General features: G+C 32.0%; 1 protein-coding gene across 1 annotated transcript; it reads right to left on the bottom strand.

The window, feature by feature from the left end:
• Positions 1-5936: 5936 nt before the first annotated feature.
• Positions 5937-8605, bottom strand: LOC121392729 (phosphomannomutase-like). Its single transcript, XM_041523826.1, is given in 9 exon segments — positions 5937-6040; positions 6569-6691; positions 7026-7050; positions 7052-7102; positions 7154-7253; positions 7303-7392; positions 7436-7517; positions 7828-7939; positions 8561-8605. Coding segments are annotated over 9 exon segments (732 nt in total).
• Between the last annotated feature and the right edge of the window lie 3680 nt (positions 8606-12285).

Raw genomic sequence — 12285 nt, 5'->3', positions numbered from 1 at the left:
TGGGCAGAGTCCTCCAAAAAAAGGAAATCTTTACAAGAAATAGTCCCAGCAAAAAGAAAACCTAGACTCAGTCAAAATTCAAACCCGCCCCAAACCTTCATCCAATTGACAAGACCATTAGAAATAGTATTACCAGTGAAGCCTGAAAAAAAGGACCTTCAGAAACTAAAGGCCATACATCAAATGGATACCAAACAAAGTGAGGATTTTTACATGAAAATGTTACTTCCACCAGTGAAGAGATGAGGACAATACGATGATTTCTTCTATGATGATGAAAATCGCAAAGGTCTCATCCCAAAGCACTCAAAGAAGCGGATACACACCATCTCCAACAACAGTAGCAGTTAGCAAAACAAGAACAAATCACACTTTATGTTATAGATGGACTTGTCAAGGAGAGTGAGTCAAGTCAAATGGCATCTGAGAGTAATCACTTATTCATTAGATCAAACATGTCCTCACCTATGAGGACAATGGGGGAAGAAAAAGAGGAGGAGGAAGATCAACTCTGAGTTTGATTTGGAAAAGATTATAGCTATTAACATACTAGCAAATCTAAAAATGCTTATATGGCCTGGAAAGGGAAACTTTGCTGACGTCGTTGAAGAACAAAAACACCAAATGATCAAGGAAACTCACTGAAAAATAGCTTGCAAAAAGCATTTGTTAACGAGAGAGAAATTCTGATTACCCTTGATTCTACTGTAAGAAATGCCTGCTAACACCGAAGTCCCAACAATCAAAGAGTCAACCTGCAAAAGGAGAGGATTTTTTGACAACAGATGAAAAGTCAAAAAAAAGAGCTTTGTATCATAGTGATGAACACATTATTGAAAGACGTGTATCTATAGGGATCTCTAGAGAGGATTTTGGGGGAGATGTATTCATATCGAGCCTCATACAGGGAAAACAGTCCTGAAAAAAAAGTCAGTAAATGTAGACCAATTGACTAAAGTCTTCCTCAAAGGACACTTACAAAAAACAAGTTCACTCAAGAAAGATACCAAAAAGAGATACTCTGATCCAATAGATGACAAAGTTGAGTTAGGGAGAAAGAGAAAAAGAAAGTCAAAGAAGACACAGAAGGAAGCTAAAAAGAATGAAAAGAAAACCCCCAAAAAGGAAAAAAAAAGAAAAAGACCTATTTAGAGCAGATGATTTTTATTAATAATTATATAATTATGTACCTCTTATAAACACCTTATTTATTTTCATAATAAATAAATAATATAGAATAAAATTAAAAAATCGATTAAACTGATAATGATGTTTAGCTTGATTTTGCAAGTTGTTTTCTTTGGTTCTTTTCAAAGAGTACAGAGAGAACACATTATTATAACATAGACATACTAGTAGTTAACAATTGTGTACACATACTTTAGCTAACTTTAACTCTTCACGTTCTTTCCTCTCTCTGTCAGGAGTGATGTTAATTTTAACACCCAAAGCATGACCTATATTCTTCTTGCACATTAGCTGTTGTAGAAGGACGCTCAACAGAATGTAAAGATTCTAACGAATCTCTGATTGATGCTAACATCAAAAAAAATAACACAAGAGAAGTTTTAATGATTATACAATCTTACTATTACTTACCAGCTACTTTTTCTGCTATATTAACTAATGACTCGTTGGTTAGTAGATTGTTCTTAACAATCTCACTTTTAATATTGGTATATGTACCTTTGACCTATTATCTTAGCTGTCCAAAGACCAGAAGAGATCAGGACATTTATTTATTCATATCACTTATTACCATCAGCAGTAGAGGCATATACAGCTAATGCATGTGTGTCATCAACCACTTGAGTTTCATAGTCTGTGGTCTATAATAATGTAGTAGATGATATTAACGATATACCACTACAACTTACTTACCCCAGTATAAATGTAGCTCCTGTAAAGATCTTTAGTTTTTTAACTTGGATTAAAACCATATACTTCTACAACATAATCTAATTCTATTGATATTAAAATGCATAATTGACTTAGATAACAGTATTTAACAGATTACCTTGTGATGTCTTTTCTTTTGTAGGTTTTGCTCCATAATATAGTCCAGTAGTGATTCTGTTTGAGTGATGGTGGTTGTAATTTGATTGTCATTATTACTGGGGTTTTCCTTAGAGATTGTTTTTGTATCAGAAAGAGCTGATTCATGTAACGTTAATTTATCTAATTTGTCTATAGTAAGCTGCTCGTCTGTGACAGAAAGTGATTTAGGTTGACAAGAGCCATAGTTAATTCTTCATTTAGTTTTGGATTATTTCTAGCGTCAGTCAGGTCAATAATGTTCCCATATGTCCCTCTAGAAGTGTTTGAAGTGCCGTCTGAATGAGTTAGTGATCCTTCTTGTACATTAGACGATAGACACTCAGCCATTATTCATTAAATAGGTGTGGTTTATTAATATTTAGGACATATATCATGTTTGCTGTTTATAATACATGGGACATGTTACTACTTAAAGACAAGAGACAAAGAGTGAAGAACCTCATTATTTACTGCCAAGTTCTTTCATCAAAATCTTCACATATTTGAGTAAGTTCAGATTTTCCTGCTCCTATAGAATTAAACAAAATATTAGTATAATGATTTAACAACAAGCTATTAATACATTTTAATAAACTCACTTTTTGTTGTAGTTGTCGTTCCAGACTTGAAATTTGAACTGCCATCTTCTTAGAATTTGCTTTTATCACAGCAATCTCTGATGCATGATCAGACTTTAGTTTCTCATAGACATCATTAGCTCTAACAAAAGAAGACAACAACATTTAGCTAGACTAAATAATGTTATAACACACTCTTGAATTTTAGCCATGGTTTCTTGTTGTAACTGTTGGTTCATTTGTTCAATGTGTCCAATTTGGACTCCACTCATTTATGTACTGTTGTAATGATGCCTCAGACTATGTGTGAGACAAGTACCTTTGAACAAGAATGCTACAATACTCACTTGTTGAAGAGTTGACACAGCTTCTCGGGCTTTTATGTGTCTTTGATGAAAGTCTGCAAATGATTTTTCAAGAGAAGTGAAATCAGTGAGAGCCTATAACAGGAAAATATTAAAAGTGTACAAAGCTACAGTATATACTTGGTCTCTCTGTTTCTCTATGTTTTTACTTTCTTCTTTTAATTTTCTCGTAACTATCCAGTACTTTAGTTTCAGTTTCCTCGTGTTCAGTACATATCTCCCTAATAAATTATAATAGATTAAAAACTAATGACATCACCATTAATGACATCATTAACTCACTTCAACTTTGCTATCTCCTCTTCCCATTTAACAGTATGAGAAGATTGTATTGCATTGTTGATCGTAAGTTTTGAAGCTCTTTCACTAATCGTTCCATTTTCTTTGAAACTTACGAATCTCTTCTGAGTATTCCTCCTTCACAACTAATACCTGTTCCTCAGCCTAATAGCAACAATACAACAACATTAGTACTACTACAAGGCAGTCATAAATACCTCTAGTTGACAGCTTTGGTTTGACCTGTTGTATTATTTGTAACATATCAGCTTCAGAATACTTTAATACCTACACAACAAATAGTAGTGGTAGTAATATACAAAGCAATCAATTCACTTTAACTAGTTCACTATTAGCATCTACTGAAGTTTGAGATGGTGGCTGGACAACATTATTTGGTGGACTAGGAAAGTTAGCTGAAGGTGAAGCGTCTAAGAGAGTTCTAACGGATGGACTTGATGTATGAGATCTTGGTGTCTAAAAAGTGAGATGATTTATAAGTCTAGAATAATAATAGTATTTAATATATTCAGACTAAATCTAGAATCACAAACTATTATCTTATACCAATATCATAATAAACTTACTCTGTTTAAGTGGTCACTTGAAGGTTGTCTAAGTTCATTTCTAATGCTGGACTACCAAACAGATTACCAACATTGTTGGGTGTGGCTATAGAACTTGATGCTGATGAATGAGGTGTTAACTGGGATTGTGGAGGTGTGTCTAACATAAGGAGGTTATCACCACTAAACACAGTAATAAGATTATGCTTGTGTTACATGCATTGCATTATACCGGAGAGAAGGAAGTACTGTTGAGTATGTGACCCAACTCCTTTCTTTGGAGGTGAACCACTGACAAGAGGATCAAATTTAACATACAGAGACTCACGAGCTAAGGCACTTGGCTAGAGAGAGAGAGAGAGAGAGAGAGAGAGAGAGAGAGAGAGAGAGAGAGAGAGAGAGAGAGAGAGAGAGAGAGAGAGAGAGAGAGAGAGAGAGAGAGAGAGAGAGAGAGAGACCAGAAGTGGTCATAGCTTAGTAGTTATAACATACTGCAATAAGATTATTCTTTAAAGTCATCTTCTCAAGGAAATCAACATCAAGCTGAGAAGCTAAAAAACAAAACAATAAAAAACCACACCCCAAACAATAACTAATTACATGATGTCTGAAAATCAGCATCACTAAACTCATTCATATAATCAAACTCTCCATCTTGAACTACAACTGGTTGACGATGTTCAGTTGATGAGGTAATTGTATAAGTTGCTTCAGGATTATTGATGGCATAAATAGCCTCAGGATTAGGTATCATATCAGTATCCATAGGGCTAGTTATGTATAAGTAGCCTCAGGATTAACATCAGCATGTACACCAAAATCTGGTGACTCACTATGTATATTATACTAATAGACAATATTAATATAATGATGATAAAATGGTCACTTACTTTGATGATGTTATTTCATCAACAATATTGGTCATAAATTCCTATTATAAAAATTAGTAAAACGTAAAATGCCACGCCTCTCATTTAGACTGGACCTTAGCACAATCAGTATAAAAAATTGATGATCATGTTTAGAGATAATTCTAGTTCTTTCAGACCAGTTTTCAACGTTATCTAATTCACGAATCAGTTCCCACCCACTTTCATCAGTAGACTGTAAGTGAAATATTGACATTAATGTATGCATGATTTATGTGGTGAGCTCTTAGTCTATTACTCTCTAAAAGATGCTGGGAATGCCAAATTTTACTAGATGCTTAGAACAAAAATTTATTTTCTCACTCTAAGTCATTTTATCACCACAATCTACACTATTACATTATACATGTACCCCTTTTTAATGGGGTGTGTCCTCTCACCATGAGGTTAGGTTTCTGAGAAGGACTCAGAGGAGAGGAAGAAAGTAAATTTGAATTAGGAGATGGGCTTTTATTAGAATAGACAGAAGCTGTAGATGGTATGGGTGGAGCTACTGTTGTATTAGTTCATCTACAAGTATTTCTATTTCCATTTACTATAAACATACACAACAAAGTTAAACATATCATTATATATAATAAATACCTTGTAAAGTAAGTACAATCAACTAATAATGTTCTATATTTGCAATCAACTGTTTGCTGTTCTCAGACTTATAAGTATCTCCACTTCCTTATAATAACAATATTATTTTCTAATCTATGATATATCTCATTAAAATGAAACACCTTTAGAAGACAACGGCAACCAACCTTTTCACAGTCTACCCTCCAAAAATTCAAAAGAATGGGTGGAGTTTCAAGATGGTCACGCCTATTATTTTAAAAATTGAATATTAATTTTATTATAATTATATTGGGGGTTTTTGTCCGATAGCATTGTTAGTATTCTAATAATGTATAATTGATAATAATAATAATCTTTCAAAAAAGCAATTGTTCCAGCTGTTTTTAACTGGACAATCAGCTTCAGTTCATGTAATAAGATGCTACATTAACGGACCAACTATATGAGTGTAGTTGGATCATGTCATAAAACACAAAAGCCTTTATACACTACTGTCATAGAAAAATCTGCAAGTCTAATTATATAATTCTAATTAAAAATAATAAAAGTACTATTTGTTTTAATACTTGGTTATAATTATCGTAGCTATAGTCTATACATGATAATAATATGTGATCACATATTAAACAATTCCCTGAGTTGTTTAATAGTGTCATCAGGACTTGTAACAGTGTGTCCAATAGTACGTGGGTCCATGAAGATTTCATAATCATTGCCCCCTTCATGAAGAGAAAGAAAACAGTAATATTAATATATAAATTGACTATAGGGTTTATCCCCTAATGATAAAGCTTTATCTAGAGCTATAATACATGATATTGTTAAGATAGTTGGTTCTATACTAATAAAATACGTTTTAATTAACCTCTGTATTGAAGGCATATTTATATTAATAGTGTTTTATTCACGTTATAATGTTTATAGATTTTGAATTAAAACTGTATAATAATAGAATTTAGGTCATGATATACACTCTAAAATATATATCATAATATTATACTTGAACAGTCACTACAAGTCCATATAACTGAATTGGCGTCAGTCTTAGAATATATCATTATTAATTTAATAAAATGTTCATCGTTATTTTATGATAATAAATAGGCATAGTTTCATGAATATCTCTTCTTAATAATATATCAACAACAATATAATGTTATAATTTGTTGACAATATCAGTAACAAATCAAAATATTTAATATTATTTCTCAGCTTTAGTTTTTAATAATTTAATCCATTAAACTAACTTACTGGATAAGTTTTATCTCCAAAGAAATGGACTGCTTTAAATTGAGAAATATTATCAATCAATCCTAGACAGAACGTTTTGTCCCAGCCCTTGGGAAAGACATCAAAGCTAATCTGACCACCTGTATGTTGATATAAGTGATAAACATGAAACATTATATACCACATACTACAGCAAACCAATAATATCATATTAATTTTACAGTCCAATTTAGAAGGTATATTATGTTATAAGGTCCATGTGAGTATCACATGACCATCTATGATAGCATGAGCTAACAGTAAATGTTCCATGATATTGCTATCACACTATAATCTATGTACTGTGGAACTTAACATAAAGAACGTCTCTATTTTACGCTTTCAAATGTCACAGAATGCATCTACTATTGAAAAGCATATAAGCTATTCTTAGTGTCTTCACTATAGAACCTAAAGAATTAAACAATAGCTTACCAATAGAATACTGGAGTCCCATGTCAGGAAAACTCCTTCCTTAAAGCTTCTACAAACTTTTCTCTGACTTTGTGTTCCTATGCAATTCCAAAATTCATATTTCAGCAAAAGATGTCATTGAAACAAACTTTGTCATATTCAAAGAATTCCATTCTTTCTTCCTGAGTACAATTACGTCCAATAGGACAGACATTAATAAGACCATCTCGAAACTCTATAAATGTACCTCTTTAGAAAAAGAGGAATATTTATTTTTTCATTGAATAGTTAGTCATACCTCTTTTTAGGAATATCTAAATCAGCTAAATATCGTAAACAAAAATTATCAAACAGTTTAATTTTTTCTTCACCCATCCAATCTTTTATACTCTAAAGAACAATGACAATATAATGTATTAAATGTATAACACAAACTTTGTTTTCCAATTAGTTTGCCATCTTTATAAGCTACTAGACCATTTTCTGAGAATACATAGTCATACATACCAGTCACTACAAAGGACAAAAGACTATAGTTTAATATATAACAGCAATATCATCCAACCATAACCAATAACTATAGAATCATCTACACAACTTATCTGTGCATTAGTTTGATTATTACATGACATGATGTAGACATAAGTTATCATCTACACAACTTATCTGTGGAGTATCATATGACATGATGTAGACACAAATCATATTTAGTTGGCAAGCATTTCAAACACAAATTACTTTATAAGGTATTATGTTACTATATCTATTACTATCCATTAACACTATAGTCATTATCTATTTAGCACTTGCTATTCATGCATACCATCTCCTCCCATTTGTTCCTCTTGTTTTCCTTTATCTGATCCACCAACTATACCAATGACAACTTTCTTCTTTAACTCAAGTAGAAAACTCTTCATTTCTGGTGTGATCACCTGAGAGAGAGAAAGAGAGAGAAAGAGGAAGAATGAAAAGAATGAAAAGAATTAAAACAAGAAATACAAACACAATCAGATATATTCCAGTCTATACATAATAAACAAGTGATAATAAATAAATAAAATCTCGTATAATCCAATTACAATGCTCGTGTCATGACAGATAAGCCACTCCTTTATTTCTGCATATAAAAAACGATGTTAGTGTGCAATTTAATACATGCTTTCCTCCTCTTGTTCTGGTAGACTATACATTTTAGCCACAATTCATAACAAGCCCTGTCTTAATTAATACTATCTACAATTAATAAATTGTAAAGAACAGTTAGTCATACATTACAGTCCATAGGAGCCACAGTTCCATCAAGATCAAACAGACACATTATAAGTCTCTCTTCTGCAGCCATTTATAAAATTAAAAGGAAGCCACTCAAAATCAAAAATTTTTTAATTCATAATGCAATATGATGACATTACATATGAATACTGTAACAGTAACTGGATATGTGGTCATGCAATATAAACTCTATATAAGCAGTTAGGCTATTAAAGGCATTAATTACTAATAAAATTTATTATAATTTAATTAAGTGCATGTTTATTATGGAGCTGTCTTACCTGTCTTGAAGGAGTCAGTGTTCCATCAATATCAAACAAGCACATGATTTCTCTTTGTTGAGGCATCTTTGACCCTAAAGTTCAATGTGGCAATGCGAACACACCTCCAACTTCCTATAAATGTTAATTACAACAACTTCCTCTATTTATGACTAAACTTAATACTGGATTTGTGTCAATAGTCCAGCCATCACCAAAGGGACCAACATTAGACAAATGGTTGATCGTCAAACACATCTCCTGTATTGATCAGATCTGGGAGACAATAACTCTAGGCTGTGGTATCTGGTGAACTAGGAGCTACTGTCACTAAAATGAAAGTCAACCCAAATTCTTCAGACCCAAATATAAAAGTGATATGTGTGTATACTACAGCAGAAGATAGAGATGAGGTTGGTATGAAGCTAATTCCTTATGTACGTGAGACACTATGATATAAAACTGATGCAGTGACTCATGCTGGGAGATATGGTTGTCATGGTAATGGTAAAGTAACGTCGAGGACACTGGAATGGAATAAAGGTAATCCAAAATTTAAAGACTAATTGCACTGTTCTCTGAAGATCAAAGCTTTGTGTATTTTTTAATATTTCATGTAGACTGGTCCTATTAATTTTGTTTGAAAATAATTATAATTTTGAAAAAAATTATAAATGATGATTATTGGATGAAAGTAGTGTGAACTCATTTAATGACTACATAATCAATAAAGTTGTTGTAACAGAGTGTATATTACTGGACATTCCATTGATGTTATTATCTATTCATTGTACAAGTTATATAACTATTAATACTCTTAAGTAGTAGGTGGAGCTCTAATTAATTTTTATATCCTATACACTACGTGTGGTCCTCACTAAATATGTCATCTAACACAAAACTCTGTTATCTTGTAAGTAGCTATAAGAAGATATGTATTAACTCAACTATATTAACTGATCATCTCAACAATCATTATCCCTTAAAACTAGATACTTTCTAGTGTCCTCTATGTCATCATGTGACTAATACTTATTGTAACATGACTTATCATATTTATTCTCATTACACTGGTGACAAATCCTACCACTACTGTACTGGTTCATTTAGTCTAGAAGATAACCTCTAACAAACAGTATCAACCAGCAGTTGAGTACAACATCATTTGGCCACACCCAATTCTATTGACCACAAACTGCATCTTGTATTACAAATACCTAATATTGTCTCTACTTTAATGTATCATAAAATGCAATTCCAATTAAAACTGTTTTATTGCCAAACTTTATATTTATTTAGTACATATTACTGCATTACATGTGAATATAATTGCTACCAGTATCATCAGTAGTAGCACTTTAATACAGAGAGGAAGATCCTGCATTACATGGTGAAGCAATTGCTCTTCTCTTCGATCTGTATATCTCATCAAGTATGTTGGATCTTTTTGATAATACTGAACTTTGTAAACATACAACAAACAAGTTAAATGGTAAATAAACATTTTAACAATTAAAATAAAACTGGAATAAAATTAATCGTCTAAAAAGAACTTGATTAAAATTAATACTGAAACAGAAATTAAAATTTCAAATAGGTAAAAAGTCTAATGAAAGAAGGAACCGTTACTATCATCATTAAGCACGCGACTAGGGAGGAACAGCAAACGCGTGACCTGTCATTATGGCGGGAAAATATAACAGCAGCACACGCGTACAACAAAAACGCTTACAAGAATAGCAAAACTGCTACTTTAGCAAATAAGATTTTAAATTACATTAGTATTAAAAAAGATTTTTAATTAAATAATTAATTTAGCTTTTTTTAGAAAATAGTAATGATAATATGATCTAAAGAAATGCTAAAATTAGTAAGAAAATAGTTGTAAAAAAGATTAGTAAAATCCAGTATGATTGTAGTTGATTAGTAACTAAGATGAAAAATTGAATTCTAAAATAATTCAATTTCAAAGTTATATTAAATCTAGAATGTCACTTTTCGAATTTCAAGTTTCAAAGTGATCAACTTAAAAATATAACTGAAATTAAGATAATTGACTTGGACAAATTTTAGTGAAAAATATATTTTTTTGAGAAGTAATTAAAACAATATACTAACAATTATAAAGAAAAACATGAAAAAATTACAATAAAAAAGAAGAAAAAATTACAATGAAAAGAAAATTTAAAAAAATTAAAAAAAGACAGTTTCAGTAGTTGAAAGTCCCCAAGAGTCCAGTCACTCACAAGTAGAGAACATAGAGAAAAAACGAGAGAGTTAGTTGTAACAACTGGATTGCTAAAGAAATGAATGAGATTGAATGGATGGAAGACAACTCACCTTCTTCAACAGTGCTGCTCCTGCAAGGAAAGAAAAAAGCAGTTTGAACTGAATGGATAGAGAGTGAAGAGAGACAGAGGAAGTGAAAAGGGACCACCAACACACACACACACAGCACACACACACGCACCCTAAAGATCAGAGCTCCTCCCCGCCACCTGCGGCCTTGGATATTAAAAAAATTTTTTTTAGGCCGCCAGCGGCAGGGAGAGATGATTAATAGGATTGTATGAGTGTGTGTATAGTGTATGGGCTGAATAGCCCAAAATAAAATTAAAATAAAAATTAAAAGAAGAGGAAGAAGGCTTGAAGGAAGAAGACAGAAGAAGACCAGGCAGGAGAGCGACTCATCTTTTACATCCAGAGAACATCAGAACAGTCAATAGATCATCAGAAGAGAAGAACAGTCAAGACGTCAGAACAGTCATGAGAACATCATTAGAAGAACAGTCAATAAAATCAGAACAATCATGAAACATCAGAAAGAACAGTCCAGAACATCAAAAGCACCAGAGAGCAGCCAAGATCATCATAGAAAAATGTTTGATTCCTCTGTAGAAACGAAGAGAGAGGAAAAATTTATTGAACATTCAAAAATCACTTACAAAAATAAAAAATAATAAAAAAGTTTGAGACAAAAAAAGAAAAGAAACAGATAAAATGACATACATAACTAAAAAAAGATGATCCAGCGACGAGAGCTTATCAACGACGAAGCGAGTTGATCCAACGAAGTACGAGATGATCCATCGATGAGTGAATCCTAGAGAACAAAGACGGAGAAAGAGAGAGAGTTATTTGTAACAACTGCAGCATAGATGTAGGATGGATGGATGGAGAGATAACTCACCTTATAATTAAAGTATGGAAAATGAGTACTTTTATAATCATCAAGAATCTCGTCATGCTTCAAATTGACAACCAGTCGACACAACACAAACTCGTGACAAATTTGGCGGGAATAACTGCACGCGTGACCAACATTAATTGATTTTTAATTGATTTGATTAACAACTAATTAAAATCTTCAAAATAATTATACAAGTATTTTTAACATTCTACAAGTTGTTATTAGAAAGAAATATAGTTTTAAAGCAATGTCTATATATGATAAAAGGTATAATACATTTCTATCAGAAGCTTCCAACTAGACAGAAGTTGTCTTTTCTATAACATAATGTGTATTATATTATGAATTAGTGAAACTAGTGTTGTATGAAGGAGACAGCTATCATAGTGTAGCCTACTAGCTAAACGAATCCAGATCTTCAGTGCCAGCTTTGAAAAGTTCTGCACTTTAGATATATCAATCTTTTAATGCAAACATTACAGTTTTTAATTTTATTGACAAATTTAACATTTTGTAAATTTTAGCCATGAATTAAAAATTGTAGGTTTGCCATTTA

The sequence above is a fragment of the Gigantopelta aegis genome, unplaced genomic scaffold (assembly GCF_016097555.1).
Source record: "Gigantopelta aegis isolate Gae_Host unplaced genomic scaffold, Gae_host_genome ctg4377_pilon_pilon, whole genome shotgun sequence".
In the NCBI taxonomy this organism is placed as follows: Eukaryota; Metazoa; Mollusca; class Gastropoda; order Neomphalida; family Peltospiridae; genus Gigantopelta; species Gigantopelta aegis.
Note: the sequence above shows the minus strand (reverse complement) of the source record. Positions and strands in the feature narration are given on the sequence as shown.